General features: G+C 41.9%; 2 protein-coding genes and 1 long non-coding RNA gene across 3 annotated transcripts; 2 read left to right on the forward strand and 1 right to left on the reverse strand.

Moving 5' to 3' along the window:
* The first annotated feature begins 1,404 nt into the window (after positions 1–1,404).
* LOC148792027 (uncharacterized) lies at positions 1,405–4,677 on the forward strand. The gene is made up of 3 exons (XR_016068578.1): positions 1,405–1,965; positions 3,840–3,898; positions 4,255–4,677. It is a non-coding gene; the product is annotated as an uncharacterized LOC148792027 (long non-coding RNA).
* An 11,327-nt stretch (positions 4,678–16,004) lies between these two features.
* LOC104607949 (uncharacterized) lies at positions 16,005–18,161 on the forward strand. Its single transcript, XM_010273744.3, has 4 exons — positions 16,005–16,395; positions 16,499–16,531; positions 16,940–17,162; positions 17,289–18,161. The coding sequence occupies exons 1-4, from the start codon at positions 16,336–16,338 to the stop codon at positions 17,471–17,473; spliced, it is 501 nt and encodes a 166-aa protein (XP_010272046.1). The 5' UTR covers positions 16,005–16,335; the 3' UTR covers positions 17,474–18,161.
* A 2,729-nt stretch (positions 18,162–20,890) lies between these two features.
* On the reverse strand, positions 20,891–22,020 carry LOC104607950 (cypmaclein-like). Its single transcript, XM_010273745.3, has 4 exons — positions 21,882–22,020; positions 21,719–21,766; positions 21,557–21,599; positions 20,891–21,343 (listed from the first exon to the last, which is right to left on the reverse strand). Exons 1-4 carry the CDS (start codon positions 21,933–21,935, stop codon positions 21,159–21,161), a joined length of 330 nt encoding a protein of 109 aa, XP_010272047.1. The 5' UTR covers positions 21,936–22,020; the 3' UTR covers positions 20,891–21,158.
* Positions 22,021–25,846: the final 3,826 nt, after the last annotated feature.

Consider the following 25,846-nt stretch of genomic DNA (forward strand, 5'->3'; position numbering starts at 1 on the left):
ATTAGCGTGTAAAGGTTAAGCACGAGATCCCCTCAACACAAACTGTGTATTTGTGCTTGCCACCAATTTATGCAATACAAAGAGCATTTTGTCTAATTTGTATACATTTGTTGTTGCTTTATTACTTTGTTATTGGCTTCATAGGCTTATTCGTCAACTAACCAGTGCCACACGGGGCCCCAACACATAGCCCCGTGACACTAAGGCTGCTTTTGGACCCTCGTATGTCTAGAACTGGACGAAAATCAAATCCTCAAAACTAGTGATTTTCAAATAAAATCCTTTAAGGAGGGATTCTCATTTCATTTTGAAATCTGCCTCTCTAGAGGATTTGAAATCAACACCCTGGCCCAAGGACGGCCCTATTTGATGATTTGATCAAATAGTGGGCGCTTATTGAGAAATGTTTGCTTCTGGAAAAGTCAATTCCCAAATACGTTATGATTCTAACTACCAAAAAACTAATAAATTTTGAACTAATTGGAAGAGAATAGATAAGAATCCTATGCTTTTTTTGTTACCTTTCTTTTGTTTCCTTGAAAGTTGGTTGTGGATTTTTTATTGTGGGTTGAATGGGCCTAATAAAAGCAAAAACACCTGAATCTTTTCAACTCTTTTTTTTTTTTTTTGGGGGGGGGGGGGGGGTAAATAAAATCGCTAATAATTTCCAAAAGCTAAGGATTTATAGGGAAGTTAAGAACACCCATAGAACATATAAAGAAGACTTAAGGATACCACCATGGACACTGCTTGTGCCCTTTCAGTCCAATTCCTTCATTTCATGTAAGAGGAAGGATTTCTGATTTCATGCCTTTCATTTTCTGGTATCAGTAATGATAGATTATGCATGAATAAGAGTTGAAGCTACTCTCGATCTATCAAATGGTTGCAATTCCCAGTTAACTGATCAAGTCCCATCAACCTTCCAAGGAATGGCCAAGTTAATAGAGTTGTTGGCCATGTGCGTCTTGGATGTGTACTTAGTTACTTGATAAGGAACATGTTTGAGGCAGATGGGTGATGAGATAGACGACAAAGAGGGGCTCCTTCGGCCACATGGAGATGGAGTACTAGGTTGGAGCTGGCCACATATAATAAGTGGGGCCAAGGCATAAGTGTTTGGTTGAGACTTGTTCCTGCTGGTAACTTTGAAGCTTCCCCATCCAAACAACACAATTGAATTCCAGATCTTTGATGCAACTGATCAAATGAGAAAGTGGAAAGTGGAAACCCACTAACCACCCACCCTTTTGCTTCACGTGTACTTTTATTGGACATTCATTCATTCCATTCCACACTCGACACTCGACAGGCTTTAAAAGAGTACAATACAAAAGCCCACCACCTAAAAGCGGGGCCACATCTTGATGATGCCCAACAGATTGGGCTGTGGCATGTGGAGTGGATGGTGGGCGTCGAGTCGATCCATGAAGGTACGGAGTTTGGTAGCTTGTAGGAGGTGTTTGTTTAGATTGGATTTGCTGTACGACATTTATCACGAGTCTATAACTCAGAAGCTACTCTTTGGAGTTTGGAGGGCCGACGTTTTTTATTAGCTCTGCTGCTGCTGCTGCTGCTATTATCGCCAAAACCACAAGTGGACAGGACACAGGATACGGTGGAAAAAGAGTTTCCTTCGCGGAATGGCCAATTGGGTTTCCTGGAAAAAGAATTGATGGAGCCATAAGCCATTTGACATTTGCATCCGATGGGCGATGTCTAAGAAGGGTTGGGCGTCCGTGCGGTGGTACGGCTTCGGGATATCTTCGTCTCCTCTCCGTCTCCGGACGTCAAGCATTGAATTTGGTTCTTCCCAATCCAAGAGCTGTACGGGTAGATTTTTGGCTGCAGCATATTGTACTGTGACATCCCCTGATCGGCCCTGTTCGCGGAAGCTGAGGCCATTCTTCTTCTCTTCTTCGTCTTTGGGCAAGCAAATGCAAATGTGGCAGCACAAATTTGGAGGTATTCTGTGCAATGTGCCTAGTTGACTCTAGGTTCAGGAAGATTATAGCTTTAGAGTGTTTTGGCCTTTTGGGTTTGACATTCACCTTCTGTAGTGGGGACTGGGGAGACATCATATATTTCACCACTGTGCTCAAGAGTCAAGATACTGGGTCGTTGTAAGACTCCAATAAATCCTCCAAACTTCACAGGTTCGGATATGATCCAACAGCCATTAATTGCAGCCGTATATTGGTAATATATCTACCGTTGCGATGGTTGTTGGGCCCTTTGAGGCAAGTTGGGCTTCGGTTAGGGCAAAGCCCATTCGAACAGTCTTTACAGTCTTCGGTTGAGAATATTTTCATACTTATGTGCTTTATTTTATAGAGTGATATTCTTATTGCAAGATTGCAAAATAGGGGTTGGAAGGAGTCCGCACAGACTTGCCCTAACAGAAACCCAGGCTATGTTTGGTTTGAAGGAAAAAGTAGAGAAAGGAAAGAAAAGATGAAGAAACCTTTACAAACCTTGTATAGGTTTTGATACCTTTCCCTTCCTTTCCTTTCTCTACATTTTCTTTCAAACCAAACATAACCTAAAAGTAGATCAGGACTGATATTTTTATTAGTTCTTCTGTTATTTATTTATCTTTATAAAAAGATCTTTCGCTATTATGTCCAATTGTCAACTGGTCCAATTATATTAAAATTCACCGACCAATAGAGGGTTTGTAGTGCCACTGTAAGTGTTTTTTTTGTTAAAAAAGGGCTAATTAATTAGAAGATGTTTGGTTTCATTGCTGTGTATTTAATAAACTTCACCAGTTCATTGCCACATACTCATTATTCTGAAATTCTGTTTGGTAAAATGTCAATAAAATAAACGTTTGTTTTGATTTGTGTTAACACTAATTGTCGAGGAAAGTTTTATTTAAAAGTTTCCCTCAACACCAATCGATTAATTTATTGTTCAGCTTATGTAGTGCCTAATAAGACATAGTGTCAAATAACATCAAAAGAACGTTTATCAACCTTTTCTTGTTTTTCAAGATAAATATTAAATTTATTAAAAAAATAGACACATTACCAAACAGCCTAAACATATCCCCCAGTTTTCAAAACTACTCTAATGCATCTTATTAAAGCATTCAATCGTTACAGCTGACAAAAAAAAATTAAAGATAAATACCCTTAATTATTCTTTAAAATTTTAAAATATACATTATATTGTTATTCAAAAAATGCCCTCGATAAATTGATTCTTCCCCCAAAATAGGAATGGCAACGGGGCGGGCCCCATCCCCGCTAATGGGGATAAGGTTATCTCCATCCCCATCCCCACAAGGATCTCCATTTCTTGTAATTTTTTATAATGTTAATAATTTTGTTTTTATTTTTTTATTTTATTTAAAAAATAAAAATAAAATAATTAAAGTTTACGATCTATTAAAAAAGATTCAAACATATTCAACCATATTTTTAAAGCATTAATATATAGACGTATGTGTACATATATAACGTATACATATATATTAGTGGGATCCCACGGGCAGGGATCGGGTCCCCGTGGGGCGGAGAGTGCTCTCCCCGTCCCGCTAACGGGGATAAAAATTTCCCCATCCACGGGGGAAATCGTCCCCATCCCCACCCCATTCAGGACGGATCTCCACGTGGATCGGGGAAATGGAGAAATTGCCATCCCTACCCCAAAATATACACTATACATCATTTATTAGAAATACAAATGCTGTTCCCAATGCTACCACACATATCCCTCCATCACGATGGATGTCTACCCCATCTAATTGGGTGAAATTAAGTATTGATGGCGCAATTGGTACATACTCTTCGTTGTATCTCACGAAACCATTTGGGTGATTTGATTTATTCTAGGGCCGTTCTTCTGGCTGTGTTTGGAAACGGTACAAATGGAGTGTAAATCCTGGTTCAAGGTAAATTTACACTCTAGTTCACTTTTGCCTGTATTTGGTAACATTACATTTTTGCATTAACAAATGACAGGCCAATGCATATTTACATTGATAATAAGATGTAAAATTATATCAATTAAAAAGAAATAAATTTGCATTCAAATGGGCTTTTGAAATATATATATATATATATATATATATATATTATTGGAATTCATATTTGCATTAAGCTAAAAGTCTGTTTGGTAAGAAGATAAATTTGTCAATGCAAAATTAGTCCAACTTTACAATTTATATGAACCATTTTACACTCTACATATTTGCATCATTTCCAACATGCTCATCTTTAGAAACTGAGGCTCAGACCGTGTATGCAGGGTTTACTTTCTATATGGGCATGGGGTCTTCTCTGTTATTATTGAAGGAGACTTTGAAATAATTTGTTCTCTCCTATTGGACAGGTTGGAAACCTCTCTTTAGTGCATTTACACTCTCATTGCTGATTGCAGGAATATCCTCTGCCTTCCATCTCATTGAATGTTTCATATATAGCGGGAAGCTAATTGTGTTGCCACTCTTAATTTGGCACACTTTGCTTTGACTTAGTCTAGAATTCAGACTTGGTCCTCTCCTCATTTTCTCTCTAATGTACTCAATTGTGAGATTCTGTGGATTGGTGAATGGATTTGCCTTCACTGAGGCTTAAAAAAATCAATTCTTCCCCCCTTACTCTTATTATATCTGATCTACCCTTTCTATTTTATATGGCTAAAGTGCAAATACATCAAAGCTATGTTCTATTCTTGTGTTCCTTTGTTGCTCTCAATTTTATTCCTCATTTCCCTTTTTTTTCTCAGAGTTCAATTTCATTTTTGGAATTTGATAATTGCTCCCATGTTAATTGAGATGTTATGTTTTTTAGTATTTCTCCATTGTTGCAAGGTTATTCAGTATACAGAGTGGAAAGAAAGCAATATATCTTTTGCCGACAGCAATCCAAATTCCGAACTTGATGGAGAGAGATGATCGATGATCCTAGTTTGTTCTTTGTTCATACAAGGTCGGAGCAGCTTGGATCTTCCATATTCTGGAGACCACCACGATAGACAAACAAGGAAAAGAAGACGACGACGGAGGAGACACCATGTGGGATCTCAATGACTCGCCTGATCAGAGGAAAGAGGAGGAATCTGAAGGCTATTCCTCGCAGAAGACGTCGGTCGATGGAGGCTGATGTAACCGTTTTTGGTCACGTACCATTTTTTGGGATGTGTAAAATTTTTTTGTTTAAGTACCTCGTGTTTGACCTGGTGGTGACGTGCCTTGGTGATGAGCTACTTGGTGGCGAACTTCCCGGGGGAGAACTGCCTGGTGGCGAACTACCTGGTGATGCTCCCTGGTGGCGAACTGCCTAGTGGCGAATTGCCTGGTGGCGAACTGCCCGGTGGCGAACTGCCCGGTGGCGAACTGCCCGGTGGTGAACTGCCTGATGGCGAACTGCCTGATGGCGAACTGCCTGGTGGCGAACTGCCTGGTGGTGAACTGCCTGATGGCGAACTGCCTGATGGCGAATTGCCTGGTGACGAACTGCCTGATGGCGAACTGCCCGGCAGTGCTCCCTGGTGGCGAACTGCCTGATGGCGAATTGCTTGATGGCGAACTGCCTGGTGACGAACTGCCTGATGGCGAACTGCCTGGTGGCGAACTACCTAGTAGTGCTCCCTGATGGCGAACTCGTCACTTGACTTGCTCCTAGGCGGTCTGCAACTCAAAGGATGGTGGAGCTCCCTGGTGCAGCGCTACCCGACTACCCCCCGCGTGAGGTGATTTTCTCTCCTTTGTAGACGGTGGGAGCTGAGGGACCTGCGGGAACTGAATCAGAGGACCCGGGGGTATTTTCCCGGCGGGGACTCTCCGATGCCTAAGTTAGCATTCTGGTTACAGAGGGCTTGGAGAGAAATGACAGAGCTAGGGAGCGAGGGTTACCATACTCTTTCTTCTTCTCTTGGCTTTGGGGGTTGAAGTCCTTATATAGTGGTGCCCTCACGGGTTAGGTGGGTAAAAAGCCTTCAAATGGTAAGACGTCATATCCCGTCAGAACCGGGGTACGGTGATGAACTCCTCGAGGTTGTCAGGTCGGCGCCTGTTAGTCGACGAGTCGGTGTCCGGGCCAGGTTGCCAGGCCGGCGCCTGTGTCTGTCGGCGGGTCGGTGTCCGGGCCAGGTTGCCAGGTCGGCGCCTGTGTCAGTCGGTGGGTCGGTGTCCGGGCCAGGTTGCCAGGTCAGCGCCTGTGTCAGTCGGCAAGTCGGTGTCCGGCCAGGTTGCCAAGTCAGCGCCTGTGTCCGGGTCAGGTCATCAAGTCGGTGCCTATGTCCGGGTCATGTTGTCAGGTCGGCGCCTGTGTCCGGGCCAGATTGCCAGGTCGGCGCCTGTGTCCGGGCCCGATCCGGCCAGGTCGCGCAGGTCGCGCCAGTTCGCGCGCAGTTCGCGCGCAGGCCGCGCCAGGCCAGCCAGACCGGTGCCCGGGGGGGGACCAACTTGGTAAGTTGTTGCCTGGGGGCTTGCCTAGTTGTCACGAGGTGCCACGTGTCGTAATTTTACTGGAGGGCCAAATCTGCCCTCATCAATTGCCCCCCACTCCCGAGCTGAGAGTAACTCAGCGAAGGGAGTAGATTTCTTTTGGCCCGTAAGTCAACGAGCTAGTAAGTTTTGATCCAATTAGGCTTTGGGAGCTGCCTGTATGTGGCGAGCTGCCAGTAAGACGAGGGGGTTTCCGCCGGTTTCAGTAGTGTAGTCCTTAGGCTCTGGGGCAACTTATAGTTCACTTTTGCTGATTTTGTTCCTGCTGAGAAAGCGATTGGATATTTAGCAATAGTGTGGCCCGCAGGCTTTGGGAGTGACTCATAGTCTACTCTTTTTGATTTTCGCCCGTGCCGGAGAGGCGACCGGGTCTTAAGCAGTAATGTGGCCCGTAGGCTTTTGGGAGTGACTCGTAGTCTACTCTTTTTTGACTTTTGCCCGTGCCGGAGGGGCGACCAGGTCTTAAGCAGTAATGTGGCCCGTAGGCTTTTGGGAGTGACTCGTGGTCTACTCTTTTTTGACTTTGCCCGTGCCGGAGAGGCGACCGGGTCTTAAGCAGTAATGTGGCCCGTAGGCTTTTGGGAGTGACTCGTAGTCTACTCTTTTTTGACTTTTCCCCGTGCCAGAGGGGCGACCGGGTCTTAAGCAGTAATGTGGCCCGTAGGCTTTTGGGAGTGACTCGTGGTCTACTCTTTTTTGACTTTGCCCATGCCGGAGAGGTGACCAGGTCTTAAGCAGTAATGTGGCCCGTAGGCTTTTGGGAGTGACCCGTGGTCTACTCTTTTTTGACTTTGCCCGTGCCGGAGAGGCGACCGGGTCTTAAGCAGTAATGTGGCCCGTAGGCTTTGCCTGTGAGGTGTCGAGCTATGATTGTGCTGCATCAGCTTCGTAATGCCGGTCACCCACTCCTACAAGAAGCTACTAGGAGCTTGACCTTCGGGGGCAGCACTACTAACTTTAGGTTGCCAGCTCACACGGGAGCCTTGGAAGGCTCGACCGGTAAGGGCGCCTATGTAGTCTGCTGGCCGTCAATTCCCGCGGAAGCCACGAAGAGCTCATCTTTGTAGGGGGATCTTGCGGAGAGGACTGATGAGGCATCATCTGAATCGAAAGTAAGGTTGGTAGAGCTACTTAGTCTGTTAGCCCCCTGCATAGTTTTTGAGTTCATAAAAAATGTAAACTATAAAGTGATATCTTCAAAAAAGTGAGGACTTAGCTTTGGTAGGATGAGAACTTAGCTTTTGTAGGATGAGAACTTAGCTTTTCGTAGCATATTCCCACAGATGGCACCAATTGATGTAACCGTTTTTGGTCACGTACCATTTTTTGGGATGTGTAAAATTTTTTTGGCTAAGTACCTCGTGTTTGACCTGGTGGTGACGTGCCTTGGTGATGAGCTACTTGGTGGTGAACTTCCCGAGGGAGAACTACCTGGTGGCGAACTGCCTAGTGATGCTCCCTGGTGGCGAACTGCCTAGTGGCGAACTGCCTTGTGGCGAACTGCCCGGTGGCGAACTGCCTGGTGGCGAACTGCCCGGTGGCGAACTGCCTGATGGCGAACTGCTTGATGGCGAACTGCCTGGTGACGAACTGCCTGATGGCGAACTGCCTGGTGGCGAACTACCTAGTAGTGCTCCCTGATGGCGAACTCGTCATTTGACTTGCTCCTAGGCGGTCTGCAACTCAGAGGATGGTGGAGCTCCCTGGTGCAGCGCTACCCGACTACCCCCCGCGTGAGGTGATTTTCTCTCCTTTGTAGACGGCGGGAGCTGAGGGACCTGCGGGAACTGAATCAGAGGACCCGGGGGTATTTTCCCGGCGGGGACTCTCCGATGCCTAAGTTAGCATTCTGATTACAGAGGGCTCGGAGAGAAATGAGAGAGCTAGGGAGCAGGGGTTACCATACTCTTTCTTCTTCTCTTGGCTTTGGGGGTCGGAGTCCTTATATAGTGGTGCCCTCGCGGGTTAGGTGGGTAAAAAGCCTTCAAATGGTAAGACGTCATATCCCGTCAGAACCGGGGTACGGTGATGAACTCCTCGAGGTCAGGTCAGCGCCTATTAGTCGACGGGTCGGTGTCCGGGCCAGGTTGCCAGGCCGGCGCCTGTGTCTGTCGGCGGGTCGGTGTCCGGGCCAGGTTGCCAAGTCGGCGCCTGTGTCAGTCGGCGGGTCGGTGTCCGGGCCAGGTTGCCAGGTCGGCGCCTGTGTCAGTCGGCGGATCGGTGTCCGGCCAGGTTGCCAGGTCGGCGCGTGTGTCCGGGTCATGTTGTCAGGTCGGTGCCTGTGTCCGGGCCCGATCCGGCCAGGTCGCGCCAGGCCAGCCAGACCGGTGCCCGGGGGGGGGGGGGGACCAACTTGGTTAGTTGTTGCCTGGGGGCTTGCCTAGTTGTCACAAGGTGCCACGTGTCGCAATTTCACTGGAGGGCCAAATCTGCCCTCATCAGAGGCGATGACAAGGTTAAGGCGGGGGATTAACGGAGTGTCAACGGCGAACTCTTACGGCGTCTAGTGGCTCGCGTCAATGATGTGAAAAGAAAGAACTCCCCCTGCTCCATCGGTCGTCTGCGTCGTCTAGCTTTGGACCCCATTGCCTGCGTCAATGTACCGGATCAAAAACCAAGTGTGCCATTCGCTTCCCGCTTCCCGCTTCCCCCAACGGTTCTTTTCACGAAAATCAATAAAGAAACACTTATTAGCGTTTTTCAATAAACGCTCTTACCAAACAATTATTTCAAATCCAAAAAATGTTTATTAAACCCAAAACTGAACTAGCGCTGAAGTGGCAGCGTTTATCTGATAAACGTAAACTGAACCGAACATCCCCGAGGTCAGTCTTGGCACTTCATTCACATGATGCTTACATAAATCTTTGTACGTTCCAATGCAGGAATCGGGGGGTTCCATATTTCTGAGTAGAAAATTCAGAAAAAAAAAACCACAAAATACACCAAATCATTTAAATCTTTACACCAAAGAGTAAGTTACGGAGCCATTCATGAAAACAAAACCATCCAAAAACCTTCGTATATCCTATCATTACTCAAATTTATTAAACAATAAATTTCAAGATAACGCAAGCTTGATTTGTACAGTTCGTTTCAATACAGACATGAGAAACTAATTAATACAGACGGCCAAAAACGTTTTACTAAAAAAAAACATTTCACTAATGAAGAGTGGGGTCACCCCATACAGAATATATTTAAATAGTTTTAGAAGCAACATGATATATTTAAATAGTTTAGTGAAACGAGAGTATATTTTTAAGGGGGTGTTCTCAGATGAGAAATTGAGTGGTGTGGATGAAAATATATCACTCCCAATAGAGTAGTTGTTTTGCACCATGGACAAAGATGTGAGCATTGAACCATACTACATCTCCATAGGTATTCTGCAAGGTGCGGTGCATTTTAGTCTATACCTTATGTTATAATTCCATGCATCTCAGTAGAAACATTTGACATGATGTATGTCGTTAATCATTAAAAACAATAATTTTTTTTAGTAATTTACATAATAGAGAAATATTAGTAAACTACTAAAGATATTATAATAAAAATAATTAATAATATTAAATAACAATTATTAATATTAATAATAATTAAGAACGAGTAATAATATTAACAATACTATTAATAATATTTAATAATAACTCAAGGTTTTTAATTTTGGATTGGAAAAGAAACCATTATGGGGACCAGTTTCGGGGTCAAGGGGTCCAATTGTCCAATTCAAATGGATGACTCGTTCTGACTTAAAAAAATAAGAAAATAAAAAGTCATAAAAAACCGATGTCTGGGTCAATGGTTCAATTGCCTGGGTCAACGGGTCGTTGACCAAATCAATGATTTTTTACCAAAAAGTGGTTTTAGGGTGAAACAAAACTAGTTACTTGACTGGTTCCCAGGTTTCTTAGTCTGATCGTCTGGTCTAATTTTGAAAATCATGATAAATAACTAATAATATTAATAATAATTAAAAGTAATTATTAATATTAATAAAAATAAGATTTGAAACTTATTGATTAATAAAACAATATAATTAATAATGAATAATATTAATAATTAGGGTAAAACACATGTTCTATGGTTTTAGGGTAAAACACATTATTTGAGGGTAGTGCAAAGCATGGGATCAATATGAAAATAAATGTCCACGGTAGTGTGGACCTGTCCATGAGAAATAACCATAGACGATATTTTACCCTGTGGTGTGACCGTTCGACAATATATTGTGGTTCAGTGCACACCACGGTGCAACCAAACAGTGAGAGAAAGCCATGATGTGTTTCAATTTGCACTATATCGTGGCTGAGCCACAGTTCTGAACACCACCTAAATAATTAATCCCAAAAAATCCAATCTGACCTTAAAAGTTACATCATTGTCAAACTTGAACTGTCGCCAAAGTGTTTTTTCACACTTGGATTTGGATGTCCATATCAATGTAGAATTAGAAATCAAACTACTAAAAGTGGGTCCGGGCCTAGTTCAACCGAACTCCATCTGGTTACTCAATACCCACTCAGAGTATGGATTGAAGAACCTAAGGCCATGTTTTATTCAACTCTCATTCTTACCCAAGATGAAATTCTAAAATGGGCAAGAATGAGTAAAAATGGGCAGAATGAGAAAATACAAACGTTTATTTTTCCTAAAAAAATGAATTATTTTCAGACTAACAAGTGCTTTATGTTGTTCATTTTCATTCTTCAAAAAACTCTATCAACAGGCATAAACTGTCAGCCTAATTCCTCAAAACCATCAGCGTAGATATTTACCAGATAGCCGGTAGTCAATGTCTGTTGGTGTAAGTTTCCACAACAATTTGCCAATAAACACGTGGCAACGATTTTGTAGATCTAAACCACCGTTGTCATAGAGTTTCTTTAAAAAATGAAAATGAGCAAGACGGGGCATGATTATTTTTCATGTTGCAAGCTATCTCAAAATTTATACTATGGGCTGACTCTTCATTTTGAAAAGAATGAAGCCCCTGGCAAGAATTTTGTAAACAAATGCTCTAATGTTATCTATTATATCCATTCTTTCCCAGTATGAACAAGAATTAAAAGAATGAGGCCCAAAGCAATAAACCAAATATGGCCTCAAGGTTCAGGCCCATTCAAAATTATGACAAATACTCGACCTAACCGAGCCCAATTTGCACCCCTGGTTATTCCGTTAGTTTAGGCAATGAATGAGAGTTGTTAGTAATACATTATTGTTCTAATAATAGTTTATTACTATGGGAGAACCAAATACTGAAATATTCTAATAATAAATAATTATCCAGAAAAAAATCCCTCGCCTCTTAGGGCTGCATACATTATGGGCTATAGAATAGTTGTGGTGCTAATCCATAGACTGCGTTGGAATTGATGTAAAACATCATCAGTGTAAAAGTACATTGATGACATTTTACATCGAACCACTTGAATTTCGAAAAGCATGAGGAGAAAAGTAGAATTTTACATTGATTTTATCGATGTAGTATTTACATCGATAATCAATGTGAAACACTATTTTAGATGAAGTTTTACATTGATTTACGATGTAAAACTCTACTTCATCCAAACGTATACAAAACCGAACCAAAGTAGAGTTTTTATGTTGATCTTGATTTACATTCCTTCCAAATGCCGACAAAACCGAACCGGGGTAATAGCGTAAATATTTACATCAATCTTGACTTACATTGGTTCCAAACGCAGCCATAGGAACAATATTGGAGATGGAAGACAGGAAGAAGATTGATTCTAGGCTGGCCCCAAGTATCTAAACAATCTAACCATATATTGATTGATGCACTAGAAAGTGCAGATCTCCATGCATGTTTGGATGGCTTTCACGAGTCTAGAATGAATTGGGTACTTGGATGTAGCTGTCTTTGGATCTTGTTGGAGTGTTTTGAATGGTCTAAGGTGTGTTAGGTTTGATTAAAAATACAATAATTTATTAAAACACCCCCTATAGCTTCATGAATTTACTAAAACCTACCTTATAGTTTTTGTTTTATTAAAATATCCTCTATAGTTTGCAATCAATTTACTTAATTGACCTTCTATCAGATGAAAGTTGAAAATGACATTGTTAACACTAACATCCATTCAAATAAATTTGACCAAAATCAACTAAAAACAAAAATTCCATTTTTGCTCCTAGTAAAACATGGACAACCGCTCTATTTTTTCTCACTTTGGTCAATTTTGTTTTCTATACAAAAAAGGTGTTAAGGGTACTTTTGGAATAAACAACCATGGACCCATACCCTTGAACATTTTCCACTCAGTTTAGGGGTACTTTTGGAATAAACGACCATGGATCCATACCCCTTGGACATTTTCCACTCAGTTTAGGGGTACTTTTGGAATAAGCAACCATGGGCTCATGCCCTTAAACAGTTTCCACCTAGTTTAGGTGATCATGTTACTATTTTCATATGGCAAAACAAATAGTTCTTAATGAAAGATTGATTAAGTAAATAGGTTGCAAAATATAAGGAGTGTTTTAGTAAAATGCAACTATATGATAGGTTTAAATAAATCTATAAAACTGTAGGAGGTGTTCAAGTAAATGATTCTTAAAAATAAAAGAGCAACAGAAAGTTGAGTGAACATAATCAAGGAATTTTACAAAATTTATTAAACATTTTCCTTCTAACTTTTTATTTCTGTCTTATTTTCTATCCAACCAAACATAGTCTCAAGAATATTTTATGTTTTTTTTTCTGAAAATTTGTGTTTGTATATATTCCTGTGTCTTATACAACAGGGCGGCTCAGGAAATAGCTCAGCAAGCAAAAACCTCTGATAATCAGGCTGAGGTGGCACAAGGTGCCAAGTTGGTTACAGTCAAAGGCAGAGCCAAGAATACTTTATAAGGGGGCCAAAAACTAAAGTGGATTGGAAAAAGGGGAAAGAATAAATATGGATGGGCCATTGTGGGAAGCAACCATTGGGGTGGGGAGTGGGGAGAGGAGGAAATATATATGGAAGAATGTAATGTAAGTGGGAGTTTCTGGGCCATAAAGGGGCCTTGGCTTTTCCCGGGTCCCCCTATTCCGTCCCTAGTTACAGTATAAATGCTGTTAATTTTGTTGATAATGATATACATAAGTGGTGGTCGACAACTTGATTTTGTTATCAAAAACAAAACCAACTGTGTTGTTGAGCACCCCTTAGTTTATCCATATAAAGAGAGTTAGAAAACTGCTAAAAGCCTAAAATGATGAAAATTTGGCTCAAAGTAATTTACACCATACCTTTAATTGTGGATTGTGATTAGGGATGTCAATCTTCCATCCCTGTTGGGTACCTGGCTCCCCCAACCCAATCTGGTACACCATACCTTTAATTGTGGATTGTGATTAGGGATGTCAATCTTCCATCCCTGTTGGGTACCTGGCTCCCCCAACCCAATCTGGTAGGGGATGGTGATTGCTTTGGTGGAGATAGGGGTGAGAATGGGGATGGATTGTGATACCTGATCAGGGCCGGAGACGGGGATGGGAAGTGGCAAGTGCTACCCTGCCCCGACCCCATTCCTAATTGTGAGTAGCGGTTGGGTGGTATGGGCTATGGTTGAGCTGCAAGACAACCAACCATTCAACCCATCAAGCCATTTACCACTATTTGCATAGAACCTAAATGGGCATGAACCCACCCACACTCACTAGTCCAACCCCAATCCACCAAAGTCTTCAGAGGAGAGAAGATCCGAAGTTGGGATCTTGTACTAATGTATCCCATGGAAATACACACCCACTTAATGAATGGATAGGAGGAGGGTGCAATTTGGCAATTTTAAGCATGCTCGGTTTAGATTTTCTGTTATTGGGCTGGGCATGGGTCCAAAAGTTAAAATTATTCAGGTTAGATACATTATTGCATGCATATATATGTTATATTTTAGTGTGGGCTGATTGACTAATTTGAGCCCAATCTAAATGCATCAAATTTTAGTTTGAACTGGATTTGAGTTGAACAAATCAAATTTAACCTTCGACTTGACCTTTAAGCTCAATTCTTAGGGTTGAGCCTGTGTTGAGTTTAAATCCAGTCCAACCTGCCAAATTTACACCTGTAAATTTGAGTGGATTACAAGAAGTTGGGTTGGGTTGGGTGGGCTAGACACGAGAAATCTAATTTGTAACAACATCAAGATGAAAGAGATTTATAACTCATAATTTGAGTCTAGATCCATAACCCATAAGACACTACAGCACAGTGTCATTCGTAAGAGATGTTCCCAATGCACAGCTGTAGTCTAGCGGCACAATGTCATGCACAACTGCAGTCTCTCGTGAGTACGAGTGGTAGTTTCTTTGTGGGTGGTAGATGACTACAAACGAGCTCTTCATAATTTACATCAGGCCCACTGATCTCTTTGAACCCTAATTAGGACCTATTTGAGGGGCTTCAACGTTGATTGAGCGTCTTCAAAAAAAAAAAAAAACAACTAGTTTCACTTAAAAATTGATTTTTCAACTCAATACAAGACTTTTGGGCTTTCCAAGGTTTTCACCAAATATAACTTCACGGCTCACCGCTTTCCATGTAGGGCTTACCCTACAAATCTGGAAGCCACTGCGTGAAATCCCTCCCAAACAAGCACTTAATAACAACACCCATAACCGGCCCATATATGTGTGGAGCAAATGGGTAGCTTTGTTTGCACAAAAAATGACTATTCAAATTTCAAACAGTTGAGATTTGAGAAATGCTGCTGGCGAGCAACGCTAAAAAGTCATAATTTGCTACTCTTTAAGGCATTGCATCAAACGTTTTCCACGCATTTTTAGGCGGTATTAAAAGCCAATGGCAAGTGGCAAACAAACACCTCCACTCCTATAGCAAAATGAGTTTTAATTTCCCGATAACTATTAACTAGGGTCTAGAGAAGGTTCGTGGTCCACAACTCTACTACATATTGTCCTCATCTTTGGTAGTCGGGATTCCTAGAACTCCGAAAACATTTTGAATGGTCGATGGCTTGATACTTGCGCGGTGGAGACGTAAGTAAGTAATAGCTTCCGCATCCAATGCAAAGATGCCGAGGCAGGCGTCGGGATCCAGCTCTCGGAAACGATCCAAATCAATTTAACAGAATAGTTTACGACTCCCAAGTCCTGAAAGAAAGGGTGAGAACCCTGAATGAACTAGAGCTTCCACTGAATCTCACGTTCAAACCTCAAGTCCAATAGACAATTGAATAGTTCTAGTTTCACTGTTGTTCGACGCATGTGACGTTGCATGTGGGATGCCTTACAGAATCTCACTGCCACACTTTTATTTATGCTTTTCACTTATCAGACCATCTGAATTTCAAATACAATTCTAGCTGGGTCTTGCTGCAGATAGACAGATCGAGTTAACTGGGTCTTGCTGGACCATGGAGTTCTACCAACACAACACCTTTATCAACTTCAACGTCTACGGTAGGGAATTTTGTTCTGGTAACTGTGGTTACGTACAAAACAATGACAGAGTTGGAAGTGGTGTAACTCTCTGTATATAGCCGATATATTTAAATTGGAAATTAATGTGGATCCAACAAAGACACAAGGCGGTCAAAAAAGAAAATCGGAAACATCGATCAATGAAATTCAGCTTCCTTGTAAAATTTTTAAAGAACAACCTCGTGAGTTGGTCAATAAAATAAACTTAAGGGATAACTGATAATACAGCTAGCCTCTCTCCAAGCTTAGATATATTATCTTTTTATTTCTTTACTGGAAACTCTCTCGATCCTTCTCTCTGTACAGATCCTGCTCTATATATAGTTATATACCATACAGTTTCAAGCAGCTTGAATCATACATATATCATTCAGTATCACTTAAACCATTTTTTTTGCCTCCTCTTCCTTCTGTTTCGGTAATGGCTTTCAATAAAGTCATACTCTTATTGTTGGCCTCTTTTCTTCTATTTACCATAAGGGTAAGAAACAATCCCCCACCCCCCACCCCCCAGAGAAAAAAAATATATTCCGTTTCTGTTTTCTCCGACAATTAATCGATGTTTTTTGGATTTTATGTTGTAGGCATCATGTAGAGACGAGGAATTCTTTACGGAGGTATGTTGAGATATTACTATGACTTTTGGTTGCTAAAAAGTTCAATGTGCAAACCTATATAACATCTTTCAACGTTAGCTCGATTTTCGGTTCTTTATAAGTACGCATGTTTCGAATAGCATTTTGATATTTGAAATAAAACCCATTTTCCCCTGAAATCCTTTTAATTCCATGATACAAATTAAGGGCTCCTTTGATTCACAGGAGTAGGGGTATGGAATCAGAACGGACCCTAAATGTCATCCATGCCACCGAGAATAGGATTAAAAATTTCAAAACATCTTAGAGCAAACATTCTAGCTCAATTGCATGTAATAAAGAATCAGAGATGATTCTTGCGAATAAATCATATATATTGCAAATACTCTTATCAAGCAAACAAATTTGAAGACTGATTATGTGGTGCAGACTACCTACGCGAAGGCTCCATCAAGGGCTCCCGTTCCAACGCCAACTTACGCAAAAGCTCCAGTGAAGCCTCCTGCTCCACCGCCAACTTATGCAAAAGCTCCAGTGAAGCAGCCACCTGCTCCAGCGCCAACCTATGCAAAAGCTCCAGTGAAGCCTCCTGCTCCACCGCCAACCCATGCCAAAGCTCCAACTCCAGTCCTATCACCAGTCCCCATTACAGGTGACTTTGCCTTAATTACAATTTGAAAATTAGATGGCTTCACACAATTTCACGAGTGCTTATTATGGATTAGAGGGCGACCTCTCTAAAGAACCCTCTCTATTATTGCATGTGAACTGTGTTCAGAATGTCCGAGATTGTGTGCTGGAAGGTGCAAATTGCATTCGAGGCCAAGACAATGCAACAGAATCTGCTACACTTGCTGTCAACGATGCAAATGTGTTCCACCCGGAACATATGGTAACAGGCAGATGTGCGGCAAATGCTACACTGACATGACCACCCACGGCAATCAGCCCAAGTGTCCTTGACCTACCTTAACTAGTACCAAGTTTTCTTTTTTACTTCATCGGTTCACTCTTGTATTTGTGTGTGTGTGGTAGACCAGACGTCTAGAGGGAAAGGGAGGGATCATTGTTGCTACATCATCTAGTGATGTAGGAGAGCCGAAGAGTGTGCGTGTGTGAGAGAGAGAGAGAGAGAGAGAGGAAGAGAACTGGAGCCTTCATGATGTTATGAAGCTTGGAAGGTAAAATGAAAAATAAGTAAATTCTTTTGACAAAATTTAAAATTTTATTTCAAGTTATTTTGGGCTATGAGTATTATCCGAATATGTGAATGGGCCACAAGTAGGGCAGCCCCCAACCCCCTCCCAGTACTCATCTCTCGCGAAGGCATCAATCTATCTCACAAGTGACAAGTCTACCTCTGCCATGTACAAATAATAAAATGTTAGATGCATCATGCATTTAAAACTACAAACCAAGGAGAGGGCAAGGCAGTGCTGTGCTGTGAGCAAGACGTACGGCATGGATGAGATGTCTAGCTAGCATGCTTATGGACTTCTATGATTGTGGTGGCCTGGTGGGGAGGGTACTCGGTACAGGCTTTATTTCTAAGGATTAGGACAGTCCTTTTTCCCATGGTTGGTAAATGGTAATCACCTTTTGGAAGATGTTTGCTTTTCATGGCCAATTTACATGCAACCAAACACCATAAAAATGCCCTTCTGAGGAAATCATTCATTTTGTATGCAACCAAACAGAGCCTTGGTTAAATGGAAAGGCACGTTGGGCCATCAGCTACTTCACTTCTTCGTTTGTCGCCAATTTCTTCTCTGCAAACCAGAACTACGAATTGTTTGCTTTTATTATGATGGATTACCAGTCTCAACAAAACAGTTAAAAGGAACAGAGCTAGTTCTCGCAGAAGAGCGCAATGTTCAGTCTCTGCTCTGTCTCGAAAAGCAGTACAACCATCCACAATCTCTTGCAATGGCCAACTCCATACACAAATTGATGAACATTGGGCCTGAGGCGCGACTCATGAGGCCTATGTCCAACTCGTAATTCATTACGCTTGACATAACTCCCTTATTTACAATTTGTGAGCCAAGTGGCAAAGATAAAGATAGCGATAGGAGATGAACCCTCACCCACGATAGCAAACAAATTATTCCTCTTAAACTTTTAAAAGGCAAGCATCCCTTGGAAAAAGGCTTCACAGAAGTGGTAAGAGATGGATCTGTGACAGATTAGAATATAAACGCATGGCCAAGAATGATAAAGCCTCGATGCTGGATACATCCCATGTCAAGCAGAAATGTAACCTTCCATCTACATAATATTTTCCCTTAGACTAATAATAATAGACTGAACCTATAGGCTGTAGGCAGGATGCAATCCCGAGTGGAAATCCGAATCATCCACTTAGAAATTCCTTTTTTATGAGCTCTAGATGATTCCACCCTGGATTAGTTTTAGGTCATCAGGCAAACTACCCCTACGGGGCCCAATCTGGTTTCGTTTTTGTCTCCACAAACCCAAACCCAAACCCAAGCCCAAAAAAGATACGAAGTATGAAAAATTAATAGGGAGTAATTATGATTGAGCCTGTCAATCTCATTGTCTATTTATTGGACTGGGCCAAAATTATATAATCTGGAACAAGAAAAATGCAACCTTGCATGTTAAAACAAGGCTCGCAGTTTAATTTACTAAGGGAGTGGGGCCACTAATCGCTTTTACGCATTAAATTGGTGTCAATTGTCAAAGTAGATTCTAATCTAACCACGGATAAGGCCCTCTAGTGCTATCTACTTGAATCTCTATTAGTTTTTTGGGTCATTTATTAAAATATCTCCTAATGTATTCGTTAAAAATGATAGTTTTAATTCTTTATATCTATTTGAATAAATTTAATCAAAATAAAAATAAAATACCATTTTGTCTATAATAAGACAGAAGCAACCATCCTATCTGATTAATTTTATTTTATATACAAGTATTAAAAAGTACTTTTGAGATAAATAATTAACAAATATTTGTTAGGGAAAGAAAGGTCAATTAAGTAAATAGGTTGTAAACTATAAAGGTGTTTTAAAACTACACGATGTATTTTAAAAGGGAAACTACATTATCGGTTTAAGTAAATTTATAAAATTATAGGGAGTGTTTTAAACTTTTAATAAATGACCCTACTTTTTTTTCTGTTGGTAAAAAAAGTTAAAAACCTCCATTAGTGTCTCTGGCGGACTGCAAATACAGTCAGGTGTGGTCAGCTATCATACGGGTTCAAATCTGCCCCCCACATAGTTGCCCCCCCCCCAAAAAAACGTCACACATCCTACGCGCGCCGCACCAAGATGGCTCGTGCGGCCTCCATTTGAGGTCCGTTTGCAAATACTTCCGTTAATTCCATCCCGCCCAAAAAGGGTTTAATGGTATTCTTCTCCCATTCTGCTGTCGAACTGAAACCTTGGCACCCCCTTCCATAGCCCATCGGAGATCAACTCTTTCGAGTTTTGCCGGTCGATGCCAATGACCATACCGACAGAAGGTAAGTATTTCGGAAGTTTTTCTCATTTCTTATCTTTTTTTTTTTTTGTTTTTTCTCATTCATCTTCAAACATTCTCAGATCTGAAACCCGCTGGAGTGGAAGGAGCCCCCTTGTTCATACTGTTTTCAGCCGATTTTCACCGGTAACAGAACTGAAACCCACTCCCCTGTTACGGAAGGGGGTGTCAACTCGAAGGGGGCTCCCACTTCAGCAGGTTTCAGATCTGAGAATGTTTAAAGATGAATGAGAAAAAATAAAGGAATACTTACCTCCTGCCGGTATGATCATCGGCGTCAACCGGCAAAACTCGAAAAAGTTAATCTCCGGTGGGCTATGTAAGGGGCGCCAAGGTTTGAATTGGGCCGCAGAATGGGAGAATAATACCCAGAACAAGTTGGGCGAGATGAAATTAACGGAAGTGTTTGCAAAACGGACATCAAATAGAGGCCGCACGAGCCATCTTAGTGCACGTGCCCGAGGACACGCGGCGCGCCCCTATCATACGAGGGGGGGGGGAATCTATGTGGGGGGCAGATGCGAGCCCCTATCATACGGTCTGGGTCTTGGGTGGCCCAACACCACTGCAATTTCATTGAATCATTTTTCCTGTTTTAGTTGAAGTGGCACAACAAAACAAAGCTCCATTTTAACAATTTCAACTACTCCTAAAGGGGCAAAGTTGCTTACATCCATGCATGCATGTAATATAGTTTCAGATTTCGAAGCCCAAAATCACAAAGGCCCAAAGTTGCCCACATAAAAAATCTCCCTTTTCTCACCAAACACTAAGAACACTTTTTGGCTTAATTTTGTTTTCTACAGCCCAAGGCTCAAAACCAAAAGTTTATGCAAACACAGTGTTTAGTTAATTAAAGGCAGTAAAGCACGCTTATGCATAACCACATATATATTATACACAAACCCGTACTCATTATCACTACTTAATCCAAAAAAAAACTCCATATGTAATCACTACAAGTACACCAATTACTACTACCATAACAACAAGGCAGAAAAAGGAAATTTTGTCCGATGACAGACTAAAAAGAAAGAAGACTTGTCTACACGGTATGAACAGAGAGAGAGAGAGTATCTTTATGTGATTTCAGTATGCTATTTCTGTTTGGCCATTTTTGTCATAGGCTTGGCTCAACCGCTCATGGGCACTTAGTCCGGTTGCCGTGAGTCTTCATGTCCGTGTAGCAGCTTCCACACATCTCCCTGTTTCCGTAAGTGCCCGGAGGAACACATTTGCACCTCTTGCAGCAAGTCCCACATGCTCTTGTGCAAACATTCGGCCTTGAGTGTAGACCACATCGCACCTTGCACAACCCATCACAATCTACAACATGCCATGCCAACCAGAACATATATTAATTATTTCCAACCTTGGCTCGCTCCAAAGTCCAAACCCATTTAATTAATTTCTCAAGATTTCTAGCCTATTTACTGCTTACAGTACAATCTGAACTTAACTGAATGGACCAAATGATGGATGAGAAGGGAAGAAATCTCCATACGACAAAAGTAATGCACATATAAAGCAAAAACTCACCGATGGACTGCATAAGCCTCCTGTTCCCTCCAGGAAAAATAACCTGAGAAACAGGCAAAAAAGGACGATCTCGGTGAGTTGAAACTTTTATCACTCAAGAGAAGAAGAAAAGAAATATTAAAGCTTTCAGGAGTACAGAGAAAGAATGGTTTGTTGATATACCTGGTTAAGATAGTTCACTTCACCTTCTATGGCAACGTTCGACGGAACCTACAAGAGGTACGTTATTTGTCAAAACTCGGAAAAGAGAGAAACCAAAGCCCAAGCGGCCCCGTGGTCAACTTCTTTTGGAGGGAAACCAAATAGTTTTGTTGTTGAGTCTTACCTCGGCGACGCAGATGAGCAGAACCACCACCACTAGAAGCACACGTAACGCCATTTTTGGTGATCCAGAAGCAGAGAGAATAAAAGCTGAAGCACACTAGTAGCAGACGTTTTGGGGACCGTGGGTGGCTCACTCTTATAACGATGGTAAATTGGAGACTACCCCGATCCCCGGGTGATATTTACGATCTGACCACACTCTGCTGCACAATGATCTAGGTGGATATAGGTTTAATCTCAACCGTTCGAGTACATAACATGTGACATCGTGCCTGGTGCCGAAAAGCATGCAAGTTGATAGATGGGGATAAACACAAAAGTCGATGGTAAAAAACTAAATAAATAAAGCAAAGCAAAATGCATATTGTCAGTGTGAAATCAGAAGCATCCAAAGATCCTGACCCATCAGCCATCATATCCTTCGATCGGAATATAGTGAGTGGATGGAACGTGGTCGAGTTTGATGAAAAATGCTTTCTGAGGGTATTTTTGTCATTGTGTAAAACTGGATGCAGAAATGCTGAATCGAAGAAATTGCTGTGCCGGAATTCGAAGAAATTGCTGAATGCTGAATCGGTCGGGGTCTCGGGCTTCGCTTAGGGTGGTGCATTGAATATCAAGCAAGTGAGAGAGAACAGAGAAGAAGTGAAGAAACAAACAAACAAGAATTCAAGGAAGGAGAAGGTGACGACGAGGGAGACAGCTAAGCGTGCTGTCATTTGTCAATTGTCAAATGGTCATCGTCGTTTGTTCCTCGACTACGCGTGTCTAGAGACTAGAGGAGGTTAGTACGGGTTCGCTGCTGAAACTTCACCATCAGAAGGATTAGTATGCTGAAACGTCGAGATTGGCACGAATGGAATCTTTGGCTTTGATGAAGAAAATGCCCCTGGTGAAGTGGTGATGCTCCCTCGTCCAACAATGGTGCTTCAGTACCGCGTATTACCGCGGCACACCATATTTACTTCCTTTCTCAGTTGAGAATTGGGATGAATGGTGCTGGACAAGACGACAAAATAGGAGATAGAGAGAGCGATACGTGACGAAATTCTAGGTAGACCGTACATACGTCATTCATGTTCCCAAATTCCCCAGAAACAGAAAGAGTTGCACCGAAACAGAACAACGGGGTCGACTAGAAAGAACCGAGATTCCCAAAAAACTAGGGTCAGAGTCAGGGTACGAGGGTCGGTCCTCGGTCCGGCAGGGAGGGGGGTATGCAATTCCTCAACAACCGACTCACCGTCCGTCATCACCACTGAATTTGGCACTTGGGCTGGCACATGACAGATGGGTCATGGATGAGATGGCACAAAGACGATCCAGCCCACAGCAAATATATAATGGAGCAGAAAAGGGTAAAGCTGGCTGTAGCCAATAGCCATGGGTTGCAGTTGTAGTTGTATTGTTTGTGTTATGTCCTAGCACTGTAGAATGTAGAGCACCTGCTGAAACTCTCCTACAACGACACACTTGAAATTCGACTCGATCAACCGGGTTTCGAAAAGAAAAAAAAGCGTGGTGGAAGACTGTAGTGTGTGGTAGTAATCTATGAACATATGTCGAGGTTTTGTGCAACAGGAGTCAGGACGGATGTTTTGTCGACACTCGGACAAACGCACACTGGGCATTTATCATTTATTACCGTGCAATGAGTTCCCACCAAACAGTAGACTGTAGATAGCTCTGTGCGTCTTTCCATCGAAAACAAAATTTTATTTGTATGGTCGATTATATATATATATGGTGGTACCTAGACCTGTTCATGGGCCGGGCCGGGCTCGGGCGGGCTTTTGTTCTTTATTAACATAAAATTTTCAGGCCCGAGCCTGGCCCTCAAAAAAGCCCGAAGTTCGGGCTCGAGCCCGAAGCCCGATTTGGGAGTCTGAGCGTCGATACCGTCTGAAAGAATGGTGCCTGTTGAGTTTGCCGATTCCTAGGAGTCTGAGAGTGATAATAGAAACCCAGAAAGTGAGAAAATAGAAGATGACAACAATGCCAGTAAGAGAGAGAGAGAGAAAGAGAGCTCACCGCTCGAGAGAGAGACGATCTAGATCTGGTGGTGCCAGCCGCCGGTGCGGCAGTGCCTGATTTCGCAGAATGAAAACGGTGCGCCTGGGTTCTGGTGGCGCCAGCTGGAGAGAGAACTGAGATGATAGAAGACCTAGTTCTAAGAAGAGAGAAAACTGAGAATGAGAAGAAAGAAGATGAAAACGGCGCCAGCTAAAGAGAGAGAGAGAGATCATCGCCAAAGAGAGAGATGACTAGTTCTGGTGGAGTCGGCCGTCAGTGACTGAGTTTGCAGGTGCAGTTGGGTTCCCTGGTTCTGAGAGTTGAGAAAGAGAAATGAGAGCCGCTTCTGAGAGTGAGAGTGAGAAAGGAGAATGAAAAGAAAAATTTTAAGTATTTAAGGTTAGGGTTAGGGTTAGGTAATTTAGGAAAAGTCGGGCCGGGTCGGGCTCGGGCCAGGCTTTTTTAACAAATCCCGAGCCCGACCCGTAAAATAGTCGGACTCGGGCTTTTAGGCCTGAGGTCAAACCCGTGGGCTAAAACACATGCTCAAACCCGTCTGGAAGCCGGGCTGGGCCGGGCCCATGAACAGGTCTAGTGGTACCCCTGATCAACCTCAATGGCGATACAGCTGAAGACGGCAGATTTGTAAGAATTGTTACATTCTTGTTGTTATACTGTATTATAGTATAGTCCCTCCTCTGTCTCTCTCTCTATATATATATATCTCTACAGTGTTGGTAGCGTTTGTTGCTATAGTATGGTTCACTCCCGGTGTTTTCACTTGGCGCTGGAGTTTTGTGTGGGAGAAAAGAGAAACATGAGGGCAGGGAGATTACATCGTCTAAGGAACAGAAAATTTTCTGTCCCCACCAATAGTAATTGAACATGTCATAGGTGCCATTTATCATTTCAAACCATCGGAGTTTAGACTTAACGTCTGTCAGGACTCCAAATTTCTTTTTGTTTTCGTTTAGGCGCCCAATCCACCTCCATTCTTTTTATTTTCATTTCTTTCCTCCGTTCTATCTCATTTTTCCTCTTTCATTCAACCGAACATACTACAAACACCGATGTCCAGTTCTATGATTCTGTCTTTCCTCTATTAACATTCAGTTTCACCGTGAATAATTTTTTCATTAAAATGACGATAGATTCCTCCACCGGTGAACAATGTTCAGCTCGAGAAGAATGAAGACATAATTGATATGCAATATCTGGATAGTTGAAATTATAATGAGATTCCTCCACACAGAAAAATTAATTTCATAAATTCCAAGTATCGATCTTCTTTTAATAAAAAAAAAAAATTTGAAATGGGAAGCAAAATCTCCATTACCCATGGATTAGGCGTGAATTTTTTTTAGGTGATAAAAATGCATGGAATTTGTCTTACTTTCCCTAAGTTTTCAACTAGTTAACCTACTACTGTATGTATGAAATAGGGGATCCTCCTCATCCTCATTAACTCCCAAAACGTAGAATTTAGATACAAGTTCCTCCATATGATTTACCATCTTTTATTTTTAATCTGTTTGTAGGATTTATATATCACTTCACTAGTAAGAAAGAAAAGTGAGAAATTGTTTCCTCACAAGGAGAAACATTAATAGAACATATATGGTAGAATCCGATAATAGTTCTTGCCTTCTTGGTACAACAACAGAGAACTACTATGTAAGATGAAAGCTAACAAGATGTTTTATTAAGTGGCAACAATATGAGGAGCCATTAGCTCTTTCAAAAGTACATAGTTTTTCATACATTTCAATTATATAGAGCCACTGCGTGTCCCTTCAATAAACCAGAGAGCACCTGGAAATTGGAATTTGGAAATCTAGAAATAGAATAAGAGAGAAGTGGCACTCGGTTATACATTTACTTCTTTCACCATGTGATAGATAGATCGGAATATCTAAAACCAATTGTTTTTCTTGAAATCTATTAGATTTAGAA

Source organism: Nelumbo nucifera, chromosome 4 (assembly GCF_055504915.1).
Source record: "Nelumbo nucifera cultivar China Antique chromosome 4, China Antique-T2T, whole genome shotgun sequence".
NCBI classification, from domain to species: domain Eukaryota; kingdom Viridiplantae; phylum Streptophyta; class Magnoliopsida; order Proteales; family Nelumbonaceae; genus Nelumbo; species Nelumbo nucifera.

Excerpts from the sequence above, each read along its gene's own strand:
- LOC104607949 (XM_010273744.3), top strand. The coding sequence starts at position 16,336 with ATGGCTTTCAATAAAGTCATACTCTTATTGTTGGCCTCTTTTCTTCTA. Across the intron at positions 16,532-16,939 it reads ACGAGGAATTCTTTACGGAG|ACTACCTACGCGAAGGCTCC; the intron begins GTATGTTGAGAT and ends TATGTGGTGCAG. Across the intron at positions 17,163-17,288 it reads ATCACCAGTCCCCATTACAG|AATGTCCGAGATTGTGTGCT; the intron begins GTGACTTTGCCT and ends AACTGTGTTCAG.
- LOC104607950 (XM_010273745.3), bottom strand. The coding sequence starts at position 21,935 with ATGGCGTTACGTGTGCTTCTAGTGGTGGTGGTTCTGCTCATCTGCGTC. Across the intron at positions 21,600-21,718 it reads AAGTGAACTATCTTAACCAG|GTTATTTTTCCTGGAGGGAA; the intron begins GTATATCAACAA and ends CCTGTTTCTCAG. Across the intron at positions 21,344-21,556 it reads GAGGCTTATGCAGTCCATCG|ATTGTGATGGGTTGTGCAAG; the intron begins GTGAGTTTTTGC and ends GGCATGTTGTAG.